Source organism: Mastomys coucha, unplaced genomic scaffold, assembly GCF_008632895.1.
Source record: "Mastomys coucha isolate ucsf_1 unplaced genomic scaffold, UCSF_Mcou_1 pScaffold18, whole genome shotgun sequence".
NCBI classification, from domain to species: Eukaryota; Metazoa; Chordata; class Mammalia; order Rodentia; family Muridae; genus Mastomys; species Mastomys coucha.
In genome coordinates this window covers 114,356,641-114,375,716 of record NW_022196900.1, presented here as the reverse complement: position 1 = coordinate 114,375,716, position 19,076 = coordinate 114,356,641, and the positions used below count along the sequence as shown (strand labels likewise).

Here is a 19,076-nt window from a genome sequence, read left to right as displayed (position 1 = left end):
GGGTGATGGGAAACTGCTGGGGCAGCTGCATGCTTGCACAGGGAACTCCACCTGTGGGGCAGGTAGTCATGAGCTGAGCCCAGTGACGGAGATACACGCCAAACTCCTGTGTATACTGCAGGTTTTACCAACTACACAAGGAGCCCGGCCGGTGACATCTTTAACCCTGAGCACCACAGAGTTCACCAAGACATGACGCAGCCACTGAGTCACTACTTCATCACCTCGTCCCACAACACCTACCTCGTGGGTGACCAGCTCATGTCCCAGTCTCGGGTGGACATGTATGCCTGGGTCCTGCAGGCTGGCTGCCGCTGTGTGGAGGGTAAGCACACCTGGACTCTGTCCTCCAACACCGAGGGGCCATCTCAGGTGTTGATGGCACCTCCTTCAGGAAATGGGCTAGGCCTATTGCCACAGGGGTGGGGTGGGGTGGGAGGGGTTGTCTCTGGCAGGGTCCTTTTTGTTCACCACTGAGAGGACAGACCTCCATGCTTGGAGCCCAGGGACTAAGCCTCTCCAGGCTCACATAGCCAAGCCTCTGGGGCTAACCAGGGTCTACTTGCCTACAGTGGACTGCTGGGATGGGCCTGATGGGGAACCCATTGTCCACCATGGCTACACTCTGACCTCCAAAATCCTTTTCAAAGATGTCATCGAAACCATCAACAAATATGCCTTCATCAAAAATGAGTGAGTGACCGGGTCTCCTGGGGGCGCGGCTCCAGAAGCAGGCAGGGGAAAGGCATGCAGGGTCTGGGTCTCTCTTCTCTTCCCCTTGTGTTTCCCAGTGGGCAGTGACTATGTTATACAACTGGCACCTTTTTGTTTAGAGGTTGTTCTTTGAGGAGAGTGGCAGGGGAGGGAATCCAGCCATGAGGAGTGGGAGGAAAGGTTACAGTACAGGTAAGAATGGACGGCAGGGTGGTCATGTGACTATAGCCCTACCCACAGACGCACCGTAGCAATCTCTCATCTCAGCCACCCATGGAAGTGACAGCTCTATCGCTAATTACCCCTAGGAAGTACTCTGTGTCCAGACTCAATTTGCTGTCACTCAGCTGTGGCTGTGGACACTGTTGGGAAAAAAATCCAATTTGGTTTCTGGAAATAGAAGACATTACCTTGGCTATACAAGACTCTGAGGCAGAAAAGGAAGTGGTGAAATGGAGAGACAGATGGATCTAGGAAACAGACATGGTTTCAGGGGGTATAGCAGGAGGGCTCTTGGAGGTGCACCTGAGGAGGTGATGGAGCCCAGGAGCAGCTGGGATATACAGATGTTCTGTAGCTGACCAGATACTGCTGCTTCTGTGAGCCAGCATCATCTTTCCAGGTACAGTGTTCCATGTAAGGACCTGTCTTTCGTCTGGGAAATGGGAAGAAAAATACTTTGGCCCTGGTGTCTGTTTGTCCTTTTCCATGACTGCCCATTTCTTGTTCTGGACACTTAGGTTTTCTAAACAGATCATGATTGCCTTTCAGAAAGAATCAAAGTCAAATGTGTATTACACACAGTTGAAAAATAAACAAGGCACAGGGGTGTTTTAAAAGCACCACCCACGCTCTTCATTCTTTGCATGGAGCGGGTAGCAACTTCTCCTTGATGGTGCATGCCAGGCTTAGGTCAGGACCCCAGGTCGCCCATTGTGTAGATCAAAGATACTATATTTCTTACAGCTTATCCACTATTCCATAGTATTTTATAATGCCATATTCAAACCTCAACTTTTTACTTTCCTGGAGTTTATAATTGCCTTTGATTTTTCCCCCTCATGCTTTCTTTACTTGTCCCTAAAATTTCTCAGCTTCTTCCCCACCCATTGATTTAATTTTCAGAGTTATTGGTGGGTCACCTCTTAGAGCAGATCTTTTACCTAATTACTTGATTACATATACCACATTCAGTGGTACAGGTGGCCTGTGTACCTACAGGTGTGGGGCCTTGTCAGTCTCTGGGGTCATGGCCTTCTCCCATTCCTCTTGTCTTGGGACCACAGATACCCAGTGATCCTGTCCATTGAGAACCACTGTAGTGTTGTTCAGCAGAAGAAGATGGCCCAGTATCTGACTGACATCCTTGGGGACAAGCTGGACCTCTCCTCAGTGAGCAGTGAAGATGCCACCATGCTTCCTTCTCCACAGATGCTCAAGGGCAAGATCCTGGTGAAGGTGAGGTTTCTAGGACCAGCATCGTGATAGCTCTGACCTGGGGCCAAGCTGGAGAATTATAGTAGCTATGGACAGATTGGGGGAGGGATGTACTCACTCTCAGAATGGACGTGTCACCTTGAGCCACTTCCCTGTGTACTGCTGCTACAGCACCAACTGCTTGCACAGTTACAACCCACCTGTGACCTGGAATTCCAAGAAGGAACTTTATAAAGGCCCCTTCCTATGGCAGCCACTCCTGGTGGGTACCAGCTGCTGGGTTCCTCGTCTCCCCTTGGGGCTTCTCTCATTATCTACCTCTTCCCCAGGGGAAGAAGCTCCCTGCCAATATCAGTGAGGATGCGGAAGAAGGCGAAGTATCTGATGAAGACAGTGCCGATGAGATCGAAGATGACTGCAAGCTCCTCAATGGGGATGTGAGTGGGGGCCAGAGGCCCTGCTTGAGGCCCCGAGGGCTGCAGGAAACCCCAGAGTGGGCCCCAAACCCCCAAGACCAATTCTCAGCACAAAGGAGCTTTATTTGCCCCAGAGAGAGAGAGGGTGGGGAATCAGAAACAAAGACAGGAGATGAAGGATGGAGAAGGGGAAGGGAACAAGGGAGGGAGGAGGGGTATTTGTCCTGGGGGACAAAAGACTGCCTCTGGATAGAGAGGAGACAGACATGGCCCATAGGCAAATGGTGGTTTATAAATGTAAAACGAACAAAACAAAACAAAGAAAACCAAACCAAAACAAAACAACTGGAAACCCCATGTTAGGATGAGATGTTTGATTTTAATTAGGCTTGTTAATTAGAGGAGTCAAAGGGGGTTTTTGATTGCTGGACTTCAGTATTGTGATAGCTGATTTTGGTGGTCAGCCTCAGGAGGAGAAAGTGGCCAAATAAGGGAACAGACCTTGGTGGCTAGCCTTAGGAAAATAATCTAATGAATTTTATCAAGGCAGAGGGAACTGGGGAGAAGGGCAAGGCCTGCCAGACCCATGCTGGCCATACTCAGGCTGGCCAGAGTCCCTTCAAGGGTGGGAAGCCTATGGATTCCAGGAGCAGCCTCTTGTCCTGGTTGCCAGGAGTGAGGAAAGCTGGCAGCAGGAAGAGAGAACACTCGGTAAATGCTGTGGTGTACAAAGCTTAAGGCAGTAGGGAGGCAGAGGTAGGCAGATCTCTGTGAGTTTGAGGCCAGCCCTGTCTACAAAGTGAGTTCCAGGACAGCCAGGGATATTGCACAGAGAAACCCTGCCTTGGAAGAGACAGTGAGGGGGAGAGGAGGAGGAAGAGGGGGCTGGGGAGAGGGAGAGGGAGAGGGCCCTCATGTCTAATACACAGGCCAGCCACACACCTCCTGTTATCCTCTTCCTGGTTTCCATTGCTAAGCTGACTCTTGGATTTGGTCTGACACAGACTCCTTGGCCCCTCAGTGAGTGGAGGCAGCACTGAGAGGGTGCACCTTGGGCTCCACACCATTCCCACCCATACCCACACCTGTCCCTGCCATGCTTTAACTCAGAGCACCCCAGCTGCCCGGCCACCTTCCTCCAGAGTCTGCCCTGTCCCTGCTCAACATATATGGTGGATAGTGTGTGGGTCTCAGATCCTGTTATCTTCCAAACACCCCAGCCTCCTCCCTTGGGGCCCCTCACACAGAACCATACTACTTTAGGGACTACATATATCTGTGTTTCAGCCTTGTCTATAGCTGCCTGGAGCAAACCACGGCCTCTGCGCTGAGGATCACAGGATAGGTATAGGGACTGTGATGCTGCTCTCAGTGGCCAGTGCTCATGCCCAGCTACACCAGGCCCAGCACCAGTACCAAATCCAAGGGCCAGTGGCAGTGCTAAGACCCCCTGTATGGCAGCACTCACATCCCATGAGCAGCTGGCCTGGCCCAGGGCTGAGGGCTGAGGAGGGAGCCTGAGCAGTCGGGGTATGTGCTGAGGGAGCTGAGTGGAGGAAGGCTTTGTAACTCTCTTCTGGGCATTGCTCATCCACTGCTCTCAGCCACTATGAGGCAGCGGAGACTTTATTTTCCCCTGAGGAGTCATCAGATGGGAAAATAATTGTGCAGAAGGCCTCCGGGCCAGCGCTGCCTAATTGTTTTAGAAAGCCCTGAGACAGCAGATTCTTCCTGCTTCCGGTGTGCCTGCACATGTCTCTGGCTGGCCCAGGGTGGTGGCAGAATTTAGGACTGACATCCTTAATGGGGGCCACTCCATCCTGAGCACACAGGGGGTCCTGATGTCCCAGACTGAGGTTCTCCCTCAAGTGTTGTTCCCACTACATCAGGACCTCACTACACCCAGCCAGGGTTAGAGGTTCCCGTCCCTGCTGGCTGCTCAACATTTATGGCAGCCAGTGTATGGTTCTCAGATCGTATGTTATCTTCCAAATGTCCCAGCTTCCTTCCCTGGGGCCCCTCACGCAGAACCACACTCCTGTAGGGACTACATGCATCTCTCTGGGTTTTAGCACTGCCCATAGCTGCCTGGGGCAAATGACAGCCTCTGTGCTGAGACTCACAGGGTATGTACAGGACGGTGGGTCTGCTCTCTGAGATGGGGACAGACACTAACAGGCTGACCTGGGGCAGGCCTCCACCAATCGGAAGCGTGTGGAAAACATTGCCAAGAAGAAGTTGGATTCTCTGATCAAGGAGTCAAAGATCCGTGACTGTGAAGACCCCAATGACTTCTCTGTCTCCACACTGTCCCCATCTGGAAAGCTTGGGCACAAAGCAGAGGCCAAGAAGGTGAGCTCTCTCTTACTAGTCTGTTAGCTGGGTAGGGACCCCAGAACATGTGGAAGTAGATAGATATCTATGCACATACAGGCACTGGTATGCAGAGGTATGTCTATAAAGCTATCCATATACACACATGTACCTTTCCATATGCCAGCACACACAAACAGCCCTGCACTTAAACACACATGTGCACAATGCTTATACATGTGCATACATACCTACATGCACATCCATATAAAAGTACACCTCTGCACACCCCTGCCTGCATATATGTACATATGCATGCTTGTGTGCTCGTACTACACAACACTCACGCGTGAGCACATAACTGCACACATACCTGTACACACATACCCCTCTACACATACCTATACAACATTCACACATTCACACACCTGTATAGATGCCCGTGCACACTCATGTACACTAGTACAGTATTTGTATGTGGGCAAGTATTCTCTTAGGGACCTAAGGCCTCTCTTGGAGAGGCTTTGAGCATTGCCTACCTTGGTGAGGGTTTCATGGGTGATGGTGGGATAGACAGCAGGATCTCAGGGCCCAGGCAGTCCTGGGAGCTGCCCGCTATCTGAAGCATCTCAGATACATGGGAGAAATACACAGAGCGAATGGCCTTCAGAGTCTGTCCTGACAGATGTGATGGGGTAAAGACAGGTGCCAGATAGGCTGGGCCAGACCGTGCAGTTGGTGCCACTGTTGGGGAGCAGCAAGCCAGACTTGAAGGACAGACCAGCAGCTGGCTGTGGTGGCTGTGGCAGCTGAGCAAGGCATCTGCAGGGTGAGCTGTCTGGAGAGCCTTCCCTCCACTCCCCTGCCCTTCCTTGTCACTGGCTGGCTTCTAGCTGTTTCCAAGGCTCTTGGGAGGGCTGGAAGAGGACCTCTTGCAGAAGAACAGGGTCTGCTCCTGCTATGTTTTTAGAGGTGTGTTTGTTTCCACCCACAACCCTAGAGGGCTCAGCACAGCTGATATGATAGCTCTGCAGGTGGCTCACACGGGTCCTGTGCACACGGCCTTCTCTTTATTTTTAGCTCTCAGACATTTGGGCAGGAGAGTATAACCTGCCTGATACTTTGCCTATCCTCCATTAGTAGGGGGCTGAGCGGAGGTGGGGCCCTGTCACTGGTCCAACCCTGGTGAAAGTGAACAGGATCTCTGCTTTTCTTGGCCAACAAGAGGGACATCTGGGGCAAGGAACACGGCTTGGCCCTTGCCATCTCATGTGTGTATAACTGTGCTTAGAGAAAGCTTCTTGGAGGAGAGGGGGAGGAGGGAGAGCAGGAGGTGGAAGAGGGGGAGGAGGAAGGGGAGGAGGGAGAGCTCCAGTGTTAAGATACCCAGGTTGGCGAAGAAGCTTGTACCCCTAGCCTGATGGTATCACCAGGCTGTCTACACAGCCTGCAAGAGACACGTAGAAAGGAAATGCGTAATAAAGCTTGCTGAACTAGAAGCTTAAGAACTATGGAGTAGGGCACTGGTCAACCAGGGAGCTTCCTGGGGCATGGTCCAGGCAGAGAGGAGAGTATCTGTGTTGGGTTGTTAATGAGATAGCAAGTCCTACCATAAATCACTCTGCCCCCTGCCCTCCCCCCAACTCTAGGTGTCATTCCCTTTGCTTATGAACCTTGAGGACACGAGGCCCAGCTCAGGGGTTCTTGTGAGACAGCAGGAGGACTTAGGAGCAGCATGTGAATACAAGGGGGAAGAGACAGACAATACCCCCTACTAATAGTTAAACATAGAGCCAGCGGGTTCCAACAGTGCCATTGGGCCCAGTACCTCAGGTTAGCCCCAGAACAGGACCTTTGCTGCTGAGGACAGAAGCTTAACTGCTGGCCTTGTCTGTGGAGAGGATCCCCTGCACACACACACACACACACACCCAATGCTGTCTGTGCAACTTAGCCCCAAGCTTACCTCATGGTAAGCTGTTCACAGCCCCTGAGGGGACCAGGTTAGCTATACACACATAGTGCTTCTGAACAGCTGGTAGCTTCTAACCTTGTTATAGGAACTCAGGCCTGGTGAGCACACACCCGCATGGCTTGTGTGTACTTCTCTTAATTTGTGTGCACATTTTGATCATTCAAGTCATGGTGATGGCATCAATTTGGACGTTACTTAAATAATTTAGAATCATGACAGACTCATGGGATTCCCAACACATGAATGAAGCTTCTAGGGCCTCATCTACTACATGCCCCCAGATTAAGAGGGAAATGGACTACCATTTCTGGGGGCTTATATGTGCAGGACACAGATAAGACCTTAGGCACTGGGACCTCTGGCTCTGGACCTGGGAAGTTTGTGGACTGGAAGGGCCTGGTTAACGTGGCTACTTTGGGCATTAGGAAAGGCCAGGGACATCTGCTCCTGACCTTCGAAGAGGGTAGAGGAGGGTCAGGGAGAAGGCAGCTGGCAGGTGCTTCTGACCACTATCACATCAGTAAGATCTGCAATAGGTGTGCTTGGTGATGTCAAGGCAGGGTGACTTAGACAGGAGAGATCATGGGAATGTTTTCTGAGACTGTGGTAGAGAACAGAGAGTTCTCTGTGGTCCAGGACCAAAGTAGGCTCTTTACAACACATAGTAAGCTCTTTACAGCATTTTTAGATTGCCCAAGGCAGTATGCAAGACATATGCAGAGGTGTGAACATATGTGTGTGGTATGTACAGGAGTCTATGTGTGCAGGAGTCCACAGTGTGTGCAGGGATCTGTGTGTAGGCAAAGGTCCATATTATGGCAGGGTGGTATGTGCAGGTATCTAAAGTGTATGAAGAAGTGTCTGTATGCATGTATAGGAATGTCCTTGGGCTGGTGTGTAGAGCTGTCCATGGCATGTACAGTAACACCAATGCTATGTGCAGATACAACCTGTGCATTCACGGGGATTCACACCATGGTGTGTGGACAGTTCTCACCTGTAAAGCATAGTGGCACATGCTGCATCTTTGCTCTTGCTGACCCTCCGTCTCTAGCAGGGTTCCCTAGCTACAGGTACACGGATCTAGTGTGTATGACAGAAACCATCCTATTCCCAGGCTAGGTAACAAAATGAAGTGGGGAACCCCTGACTAGAGTTGTCCTGGGTTTCCAGGCATCTGTGCAGGAGTCATGAGGAGTGGGTGGCGATACCGGAATGATCTGGGAGAAGCCAGTGTACAGTACAGTTGCTCGGTGACTTTCATGTGAACAAATGTCCAGGATGGGGTCCTGGCTAGGGGCTGGGAGGACCTGGGGTGTGCCTACCCTGTGCCCAGTGCATAGGTAGTCCTGCTCTGTGCTCCTCAGACTCAGTTAGCCAGCTGGATCTGGGATTATTCACTATTTGTGCCGCAGTAACAGGCTGGGGCACCAGGGCTTCAAAAAAAGATTACGTAAGTAGACTCGGCTGAAGAATATTCCAGATGCAAGCTGCATTTATTATGCAGTCTCCATCCACGATAAAGAAATTTGGAACTGATTACTTGAGTTTAAAATCACACACCATGGGAGGCTGGTGTGGGTATGTGAGTATATGCTGCTTTGTCTCAAGTCCAACTCTTCAGGCCTCTTCCTGGCAGCTGTGTTTGACCCTCCCCCTACCACAAATCAGTGCCTTGCTTCCAGGACTGGTCAAATCTGCCTCCTCCAGAAAGGCTTTCTGGGGCCACTAGGGAGCTGTCCTGCCTTCCTTGCATGGTTGGAGGTTGGGTTCAACTTCTATCTGTCTCTCAGGGTCAGAGCAAGGTTGAGGAAGATGTGGAGTCCGGGGAGGACACTGGGGTGAGCAGGCGAAACAGCCGTCTCCTCATGAGCAGCTTCTCCAAGCGCAAGGTAATGGTCCTGGGCTTGGGGGGTCCCATGTGGTTCTACCACCGTCCCTGTACCATTTGCTAGCTGTGGTTGGGGTCAGGTTTCTAAGGTTAGGCTACTGCCTTCCCTTGACCCACACTGGCCAGTGTCTGAGATTCAGACACTGAGAGTCCCAAGAGTCCCCCAGGGCCAGGGCACTGGAGATATCTCTGTGGGCCAATTGGACAGAAACTCAGGAACCTGGGCAGATAGCCCCTACCCTGCACTTCCTGGCCTTTTACATGTCCTGGCTTGATCTCAGGTCACAATTCCACTTTCCCATACAGAAAAAAGGCAGCAAGATAAAGAAGGTGGCCAGCGTGGAAGAGGGGGATGAGAACCTGGACTCCCCAGGAAGCCAGAGCCGAGGGTCAGTGCCTTGTCCAGTGTGTGTGTGTGTGTGTGTGTGTGTGTGTGTGTACACGCATGCACGCGTGTGTGCTCATGCGAGCATGCAGGTGTCCCTGTGAGCATGCAGGTGTCCCTGTGTGTGTGTGTGTGTGTGTGTGTGTGTGTGTGTGAGAGAGAGAGAGAGAGAGAGAGAGAGAGAGAGAGAGAGAGAGAGAGAGAGAGAGAGAGAGAGAGAGCCCTGCCCAGTCCCTGAGTGCTGAGCAGAGATGAGCAGAGATGGGTGGCTGGTATGGGAATCCATGAACACTTAAGCAGGTAATGAGAAAGTGGAGCTGTCCGGGAAGCAGCAGAAAGCACAGGGTGAGCCGAGCAGCACTCGGGTACTAGGCCTGCAGGGCTCCTGAGGTCCCTCAGAGTCTCTTGGGCATGGGCACTGCCTGACTAACCAGACCTCAGCTCCCACCCCTTCTGTAGGCCCCTAGTGTTGCATTTCCTCCAGGGGTAGCCAGGGGTAGCATCTGTCTCTGTGCCTCCTATACCCTACGAGAGTGGCAACTATTCTGGGATGGCACCAGTCTGTCTGCTTGCTTTCCACAGAAACCTTGTAGGTTAACTGGATCTTATACCTGCTAATGTAGCTTGGAGCTCATCCTCTCCACAGGAGGGTCCCACTGACCCCATTCCCCACTCCTGACCACCCCCTCCATTTTTCTCCCCAGGCCTTGCTCATGTCTATCTGTGTCACACCCAGTCTCTCACCACCTACATGTCTGCAGTCCCAGCTCTGCCTTGCCACACTGCTAAGACATTACATTCTTTGTCACTGCCCTGCCTCTTCTCCATGACTTAGTCTTTCTAATACCTCCGTCCCCTGCCCAGAACCCATCAGAAGCTCATGTTCCTCAGAATATCTCTTGGCTGAGCAGGAATTCCCTACATCCCATCTTGTTCATGTTTGGGGGCACCCATCCCATGATGGCTTCAGAGCAGCCCACACGCAGCAGGCATATCTCTATTACCTCATCACTGATAGGGTTGACCTGTCACAGACTTCTGTGAAAACCTTGGATACCAGGGTGGTTGGTACACGGAACAGAGCAGAGGGTCAAGCTGAGCCTGAGCTACCAGGACACTGGAAGGTTAGAGTAGGGTACCTGTCTGCTGGGGGTGCAATGGACCTTAACTATTGTTTACAAGTCCCAGGTTGCCTGGGGCATATGATTTGGGGAGCAGATGGAGCTGTACAGGCCCCGGAGCCTGAATCGAAGAACGGGAAGGCTGGCTGGGACTGGATGGGAGGGGCGTAGCCACAGGGTCCTGAGTAGCCCTGCCGCACCCTCGTAGGACTGCCCGGCAAAAGAAGACCATGAAGCTGTCACGAGCCCTCTCGGACCTAGTGAAATATACCAAGTCTGTGGGCACCCATGACGTGGAGATGGAGGGTGAGGGCCACGTGGAGGGTGGGGTCAGGCAGGTCAGCTGTGGGGTACAGGCTGTGTGTGCTCATGCCTGGCTGGTCTGTGCCCCAGTGGTATCTAGCTGGCAGGTGTCATCCTTCAGCGAGACCAAGGCCCACCAGATCCTGCAGCAGAAGCCTACCCAGTACCTGCGCTTCAACCAGCACCAGCTCTCACGCATATACCCCTCCTCCTACCGCGTGGACTCCAGCAACTACAATCCACAACCCTTCTGGAACGCTGGTTGCCAGATGGGTGCGTGCAGGCATGTGGTTCAGGGTGGGATGGTGAGGAGGGTTGTCTCCAAAGGCCTTTAGCAACCAGGGTGAGGCCTTTCAGACCCTAGGCTGGCATGAGAAACATCCCGTCAGCCCCTGCACTACACTACTAGCACGTGACTAGGCTTTCAGCCCCAGAACTCATACAGAGGAGCATGTGAACATCACTGACCTGCCTGGACTTCTTCTGTCCTCTCTTCAGTTGCCCTGAACTACCAGTCAGAGGGACGGATGCTGCAGCTGAACAGGGCCAAGTTCAGCGCCAATGGTGGCTGTGGCTACGTGCTCAAACCTCAGTGCATGTGCCAGGGTGAGGGACTCAGGCTGGGGTGGGCTCCCATGAGACTACCCAGGATACTGGGGTAGTGGATAAACAGAGTGGAGGGGAGGGTTAGTCTAAGACTGAGATACCAGGACACTGGAGGGTTAGAGTCGGGTACCTGCCTACTGGTGTGCGTATGTGTGTAGTGAACACTATGCCAAGGACCTGAGGGTGGGAGTTAGGGAGCTCTTCTGTTAGGCCCTGGGCTCCAGGCTACATGAGATTCGGGGGCAGCATTTGTCTGAGGTCCTGGTATGCTCCAGGAGATGCAGGTCCAGGTGCTGGACCTCAGTCCCTGATGGGCATGCTCAAGAGCCATATACTGTGCCAAGGGATTCTCCCAGTGTGCAGCACAGGCTTCTGTCTGCTCAGTGCCTTTTCATTACACCTCAGCTGCACTGAGCTGTGTTTCCCTGCATGGTGTGCCCCTGATGTTAGCAGTCTGACTACCCTGTGACCAGGGTCTCCTGCCCTGCTCCAGTGCAACTATCCTGCCCCAGGCCAAAGCTTTCTGAGCCTTCCTTAGGGCTCTTTTTCACCAGAGCCCCACAGACCAACAGGTAGGTGTGTGGTGTGAGCTGTGAACTTGGCTCACACCTGCACCCTCTCAGGTGTCTTCAACCCCAACTCGGAGGACCCCCTGCCAGGGCAGCTCAAGAAACAGCTGGCCCTGAGGATCATCAGTGGCCAGCAGCTGCCCAAGCCACGGGACTCGGTGCTGGGTGACCGTGGGGAGGTAAGGGCAAGCCCATGTGGGTGAAGTGGGTGGTGGGAGGGCTCGGGGTCCCGGTGCCACCCCTCACCTTGTCTCTAGATCATCGACCCCTTCGTGGAGGTGGAGGTCATCGGGCTCCCTGTGGACTGCAGCAAGGAGCAGACCCGAGTGGTGGATGACAATGGTGAGGGCTCCCACCAAAGCGGGTGAGGGCATCAGACACCAGGCTGTACCCAAGGCTGCCATAGGGCTGTTGGGTGCCCAGTGCCCTGTCCACTCTAGGGCCCCTTAGGTACCAGTTATTGGCTCCATCTCCTGACCTGCTGATCCTCTCTTCACTATCTCCAGGATTCAACCCCATGTGGGAGGAGACATTGGTGTTCACTGTGCACATGCCGGAGATTGCACTTGTACGCTTCCTCGTCTGGGATCATGACCCCATTGGACGTGACTTCATCGGCCAGAGGACACTGGCCTTCAGCAGCATGATGCCAGGTAGGGAGGATGGGCAAGGTTCAGCATTTGCCAGTGTTCCCTGCCTGTGTTTCCCAGGAGCTCCTAACTAGCTTAGGACACAGGAAGGGGGCCCCGCCTCTTCTTCCTATGTGTAGGAGCCTCCCTGGTCCTACTCAAGGCCGAGACACCTTTGAGGAGTGTGGGTTGGCAGAGTAAGGAGGTGTTGGGACCTTGATGACTCATGACCCTGTTCTCCAGGCTACCGGCACGTGTACCTAGAAGGGATGGAAGAGGCCTCTATCTTTGTTCACGTGGCTGTCAGTGACATTAGTGGTAAGGTGAGTATTGACTCCTGGGCCTCATGTAACCACAGGAAGGGGAGGATAAGCCCCTCGCTCCTGCCCTATCCCCTTCTGGGGCTAGGGCCTGGCATTCACTTCTCTGGGTCTCTTCCTTAATCTGTGATGCGGGCTCTGACCCCGGAGCCTTCTAGTGCTACCTCTATGTCCCAGGAGGTGCTTTGGGAATCCAAGTGTGCTAAATGGGATGCCCTGTCTGGGATGGGATGCCCTGGTACCTTCCTCCCCGCTGCCCTGGGATGGGATGCCCTGGTACCTTCCTCCCCGCTGCCCTGGGATGGGATGCCCTGGTACCTTCCTCCCCACTGCCCCGGGATGGGATGCCCTGGTACCTTCCTCCCCGCTGCCCCGGGATGGGATGCCCTGGTACCTCCTCCCCGCTGCCCCGGGATGGGATGCCCTGGTACCTTCCTCCCCGCTGCCCCGGGATGGGATGCCCTGGTACCTTCCTCCCCGCTGCCCTGGGATGGGATGCCCTGGTACCTTCCTCCCCGCTGCCCTGGGATGGGATGTCCTGGTACCTCCATCTGTTTTACCAGTCCTAGTTTTCCTCAGTAGCCTCTGATGTCCTGTACATCTGGGAGCACTGACTGCTTGGATTCCTGGCAAGGGTAGAGTGCCATGACCCCTCCCATGGCTTTCTTTGTCCTGAGTGCCACATCCCTCTGCATTTCTGTTTCTTCAAAGGGATCTACGTGCATTTATTTGCCCACTACCTGGAAAGTCAGGTCCCTATCCCATGTATCCCCGCCCCAGGCTAGAACAGGAAGTGTTCTCAGTCTGTGGAGTCCAGCTACTAGGGCTCTAAGGGAGGCCTTGGGGTACAACTTGGTGGCATCAATCCTTAAGGGCCTATAACCACACAGTGAATGGGTCCTGTTGGGCCCAGCAGTAACCCTCCGGTAGCACCATGGGTCCCAAGGTACTAAAGGTGTCCCGTTACTTGCCACCACCCATCCATCTATCCCATGTCTGCCTGTCCCTGAGGGCCATCCATGGCTGGGTAGGCCCTGCTCTGGCCACCACAACCACCTCACCTGCCTTCACTCTGTCTCTTTGGTCTTGCAGTGGGCTTCTCTATGTCCCAAGTCTACTTTTAGAAGCTCAGCCTTGTTAGGAGTCTCAAAGGTACCCGGCGCCGCGGGACGGTGTAGCCCGCCGCCCCACCTGCATGCCAGGCCGCGCCCATTAGCATCCGTGATTCTTGGTAGCATTTTGGAGACTGTCAGCTCATGTGACATGGATCATGACACGTTTCTGGGGTCCCCTGGGCCATCCTCAGCCAGAGAGTGGCATTTATGAGGCAGATCCAGGATTCAGCCAAGGCCAAGAACCTATCCTCCAATCCAGTCCTCATCCTGCCTACCTTCTACCCTTCCCCATGACTGTAGGTGTCTCTGCACAGCCTTGCAGCTCCTCTACTGTCCTGTTCCCTCTGCCTGCCTACACTTGTCAGTTACTGACCCTTCTCTCTAGCTCTCTCCTCAGTCTATGGTAGGGTCTGAGTTGGGGTTGTGGGTGGGGATACCTGGTGGGCGCTCCAGCTCGAATCCTGGATCTCCTTCTAAATGGCTTTCCAACCACATTGACCAAATTGCACTGGATTTGGGATCTTGAATCAGGAAGCTGATTCAAGTGCTGGCCACTCTATTGCCTCTGCAGAAGGGCCCCTGGCCACTAGGCCCTGGGCTGCTCCAATGCACGAGCACGGCCCATCATGGGGGAGTGGTGGGTGTTGTTGCTGGGATGCAGGGGTGTATGGCATGTGAGGACCCCTATGGCCTCTGTCCTCTTAAGAGGTGGCCAACAATCCTCTCCAGCAGTGATCTATGCAGAGGGGACTGCACAGAAGCTGGCTGTGGCCTGACACTGGTCACATGTTGAGCCAGTTGAGGGCCTCAGGAGCTCAGGTCAGAGTGCAAGCTGGCCTGGGAGAGTTCGACAAGGCTTCCTAGAAAGGCGGCCCTCTAGGAGGGAGGAGAGGCTCCTGGGAAGTAGGGAGGCAGAAGCCAAGGGAGAGCAAGCTTTCAAGGCTGCTACACAGGGCAGGGTGAGTGTAACCATGGTGATGCCAGACCCCAACTTTTCTTTCCCCCAGATCTGAGGCTACAGTCTTCAGTTCCTCAAGGCTGGGACAAGTGGGTGGCCAGGGTGTAGTGATTGAATTCTGTCCTTGAGATAACACCGGGAAGGTTCTCTAGCTTCCGTCTCAAGTTTAGTCTGAAGGGTGAAGTCCTGCTACCCTTGAGAGAGTTGCCAGAAAACCCTATTTTCTGTATGTGGCATTGCAATATGCTCTTAAGGCAGTCCATGGTAACTACAGGTTCAGAACAGCCGCTGGAGAGCCAGTTCCCCTTTGAAGCCACACCTGGGCCAGGCGGGCCAGGCACCGGCTATGTGGACTCCTTTTCTTGCAGGTCAAGCAGACTCTGGGTCTAAAAGGTCTCTTCCTCCGAGGCCCAAAGCCAGGCTCACTGGACAGTCATGCTGCTGGGCAGCCCCTGCCCCGGCCCTCCGTTAGCCAGAGGTTCCTGCGGCGCACAGCCAGTGCCCCGACCAAAAGCCAGAAGCCAAGTCACAAGGGCTTCCCAGAGCTGGCCCTGGGCACACAGGACGCAGGCTCTGAGGGGGCAGCTGACGACGTGGCACCCCCTAGTCCCAACCCAGCTCTGGAGGCCCCTACTCAAGAGAGGTCAGGCAGCAGCAGTCCCCGAGGTAAGGCACCAGCAGGAAAAGCAACAGAAGAGAAAACACTGGCACAGGTGCGGTCCCCAAATGCCCCCGAAGGCCCTGGACCTGCAGGGATGGCCGCCACATGCATGAAGTGTGTGGTGGGCTCCTGCACCGGTATGGACGTTGAGGGCCTTCGAAGGGAGCAGCAACTCAGCCCTGGGCCTGCAGGCAGCCACATGGCCATCAGCCAGCAGCCCAGGGCCCGGGTAGATTCACTGGGGGGCCCTTGCTGCAGCATGAGTCCTCGAGCCACCCCAGGGAGAAGCAGAGAGGCTCCCAAGGGTCCTAGGGCTCGGCGGCAGGGTCCAGGCGGCGGCTTTGTGTCCTCGGACTCCAGCAGCCCAGACAGCCCAGACAGCCCCAAGGTGGCCCCCTGCCAGCCGGAGGGTGCCCACAGGCAGCAGGGGGCGCTGCAGGGAGAGATGAACGCCTTGTTCGTTCAAAAGCTGGAGGAGATCAGGAGTCATTCCCCCATGTTCTCCACGGGTAAGGCCTGCCATTCCGCTGCATCCCATGCTCTCTACACCTGGCATGTCTAGGCGGTCCATGCCTGCCGCTCTCTGCTTCATTTGTCCATCAGCTTAACTGTGGCCTGCCTGCCTCAGACCCCCCACCCCCACCCTAATGGCCTTGTACTTTTTTTTTGGGGGGGGGGTGCTCCAGTCAAGGCTTGCTGAGGAACCCAGGGATATCCAGCCAGCCCTTTGAAGGGCTTCCCTGGGGCTGCCCTGCCTTGCTTGCTGGCTGCCCTGACTGGCTGCTCTGACAACCTTCCTTAGGTCTGAAAAGGTCTCAGCTCTTAGACCTGCCTCCCCGCAGGGCCAGATGCAAGAATGACTCTGCCCTGTAGTCTACAGGAGCCTGCTGTCAATTGGTAGTGGTACCACAGGGTGTCCCCCTTGGAGGCTCCTCAGAGACCAGGGGAGAAGGTGCTTAGAACTGAGGTCTGGACCTCAGAGCACCCGGTGCTTAGAGGAGCAGCTCCCAGGGAGCTGCATGGTCCGAATGGCACTTAGCCATTGTGTGACCACCCACCCTCCTGGCTAACAGTTCCTGACCCACACTTGGTCTGCGGGAGTGTGAGGGAACTGGTCTGAGCTGGTTATCTGAGCTCTAGCCTGGGCTGGAGGGAGGCACCCAGGGTCTGCCTGCTTCCACTGCACTCCTCCCGCTCCTGCCCAGCCTCGTTGTCCATCTGTCCATTTGCCAGCGGCCCCACACATACTGACCGTGTTCTCCTTTCTGTCCCTGCTCCATGCTGCTTCCATAGTTAGGGATTGAGACCTGCGAGTGCCAGGTAACAGGCCCAAGCCCTATGTGTCCCCATGATGCCCCAGTCCAAGGAGGATTAGGCCTGGCCTGCCTGTTACCCCATGGACCCTGTGTAAGGCCCAGGCACGACTCCAGGGGTTGGAGACTCTTGAGTGTCACAATACATGTGTATAAATGGAGAAGCCTGGTTGTTGGGATATCCTGGGGTGGGCTGGTCACTACCCTGGGCTCAGGAGGCCAGAAACTAGTGCTATTAATGAGATTCATCTCCCTCCCTCTCTCTCTCTCTCTCTTTCCTTCTTTCTCGCTCCCTCTCTGTCTCTCTCCCTCTCCCCCCTCTCCCTCTCTCCTCCCCCCTCCTCTTTCCTTCCCTCTCCATCTCTTCTCTGCCCCCCTCCCCCCATATCTATCTCTCTGCCTCTTGTCTCTTATCCCTCTTTCCCCACAGATACTCGCCTCTTCCCCCTGCAGCGGCCCATTTCCCCCCTGTGCAGCCTGGAACCCATTGCTGAGGAACCAGCCCTGGGCTGTAATGGGAGCCCTGGCCTCCCGTTACAGGCAGCTGCCTCCACAGGTCCATCTCAGGAAGGGCCCCAGTGCCCTGTAGGACTGGGAGCCAAAGTGACTAGCCCCCAGCAGACATCTCTGGGAGCTTTTGGATCCCTCCAGCTCAGGATTGGGGGTGATAGGGAAAACGAAGAGCCACCCCTCAGGCCACATAATGGTGGGATCTCCAGCGGGCCACGTGAGGGAACCTCTGGAAGACAGACAGACAGCAAGAGCCGCTCCTGGGCCCCGGGCCACTTGCCAGTGGTTAGGAGGGCCAAGAGTGAGGGCCAGGTGCTCTCGGAGCTCTCTCCCACGCCTGCAGTGTACTCGGATGCCACGGGCACTGACAGGTTATGGCAGCGGCTGGAGCCTGGGAGTCACAGGGACAGTGTCTCCTCATCCTCCAGCATGTCCTCCAATGACACTGTCATAGACCTATCTCTGCCCAGCCTCGGCCTCTGCCGCAGCCGAGAGAGCATTCCAGGGGTCTCTCTTGGACGCCTAACCCCACGGCCCTGCTTAGCCTCAGCTTCCCGTCCTGACCTGCCTCCTGTGACCAAGAGCAAATCGAACCCCAACCTGCGGGTTGTGGGTGGTCTGCCTCCTGCACCGGATGAGCTGCAGCCCCGGCCTCTTGCCCCGCGGCTGACCAGCCTCCACCCACGGCCACCCTGGCATCACCTCACCCTGGTGGGCCTGCAGGACTGCCCAGTGTCTGCTAAGTCCAAGAGTCTGGGAGACCTGACTGCTGACGACTTTGCTCCCAGCTTTCAGGGCAGCACCAGCAGCCTGAGCTGCAGCCTGGGCCCCCTGGGTGTAGTGCATCAGGTGCTGGAGCCGGGAATGCGGCGGGATGCTCTCACGGAGCAGCTACGCTGGCTCACCAGCTTCCAGCAGGCTGGGGACATCACTTCGCCCACCAGCTTGGGCCCAGCTGGGGATGGGTCTGTAGGGGGCCCCAGCTTCCTGAGGCGCTCCTCCTCTCGAAGCCAGAGTCGCGTGCGCGCTATTGCCAGCAGAGCCCGCCAGGCTCAGGAGCGCCAGCAGAGGCTGAGAGGCCTGGACTCACGGGGTCCCCCAGAGGAGGAGAGGGGCACCCCTGAGGGTGCCTGTTCTGTAGGCCATGAGGGCTGTGCGGATGTGCCAATGCCCGCCAAGGGAGCCCCTGAGCAGGTGTGTGGTGCTGCTGATGGCCAGATGCTGCTCAGGCTCTGACCCTGCCTGATGACTCCAACTCCCTACCTTCCCTGTGACTGCTTGCAGGCGGGGCTGACCTTTGCTCAGGAAATGAAGCCACTGGGTCCCCAAAGTTGTTAAGCCCCACTCGCTGTCTGTGGAGGACCCAGTAGCCTCCCCTTTCAACCTTAGCTGTCCTCTTGTCTCTGATCCTGGGAAGCAAGGAACAGCATTGTCCGCTGTCCTACTGGGCAGCTTCCACGTTTTAAAATACATAAATAGATATTTAACTTTTTAGAACTAAAACTTACAGTCAGATGACTCTGCGTCCTTCCCCACTGGTCTGCCTGGTGTCTGGCCCTGTAGTGTGTGCTGAGTGTCTTCTCCCACCCGCTGTGGGCTTGTACCCCAGAATGCCTGACACACCCACACAATCGCTAGGGTGTTTGTCCCTGTCCCCTACTCCTCTGTGCACCAGGCTTGTTTTGAACAAACCACCCAGTAATTGTGTAAACTTGGGAACACAGCTCCAATAAATGCATCAGGCCTGTTCTGTGCCTCACCTGCTCCGTTGCGGCTCTTGTAGCTCATGGGACAGTGAGGACAGTCTTCCAGGGTAGGCCTAGGTAACTCTTCTTCAGGG

General features: G+C 55.0%; 1 protein-coding gene across 9 annotated transcripts in view; it reads left to right on the top strand.

The window, feature by feature from the left end:
* Positions 1–18,999, top strand: part of Plch2 (phospholipase C eta 2) — an 83,008-nt gene extending 64,009 nt beyond the window's left edge. For 5 of the 9 annotated variants that reach the window (XM_031379719.1, XM_031379722.1, XM_031379718.1 and 2 more), the window contains 16 exons: positions 122–325; positions 573–693; positions 2,001–2,172; positions 2,481–2,588; positions 4,761–4,919; positions 8,649–8,747; positions 9,053–9,135; positions 10,461–10,558; positions 10,646–10,828; positions 11,054–11,161; positions 11,785–11,909; positions 11,988–12,072; positions 12,237–12,383; positions 12,603–12,682; positions 15,121–15,418; positions 17,157–18,999. In XM_031379719.1, the coding sequence (XP_031235579.1) occupies positions 122–325; positions 573–693; positions 2,001–2,172; positions 2,481–2,588; positions 4,761–4,919; positions 8,649–8,747; positions 9,053–9,135; positions 10,461–10,558; positions 10,646–10,828; positions 11,054–11,161; positions 11,785–11,909; positions 11,988–12,072; positions 12,237–12,383; positions 12,603–12,682; positions 15,121–15,418; positions 17,157–18,472 (3,386 nt within the window). In that variant the 3' untranslated portion in view covers positions 18,473–18,999. Of the gene's footprint in view, positions 1–121; positions 326–572; positions 694–2,000; positions 2,173–2,480; positions 2,589–4,760; positions 4,920–8,648; positions 8,748–9,052; positions 9,136–10,460; positions 10,559–10,645; positions 10,829–11,053; positions 11,162–11,784; positions 11,910–11,987; positions 12,073–12,236; positions 12,384–12,602; positions 12,683–15,120; positions 17,077–17,156 lie in introns of those variants that run through there. The other 4 variants (XM_031379724.1, XR_004121233.1, XM_031379725.1 and 1 more) reach the window with 4 other exon arrangements.
* The last annotated feature ends 77 nt before the right edge of the window (positions 19,000–19,076 follow it).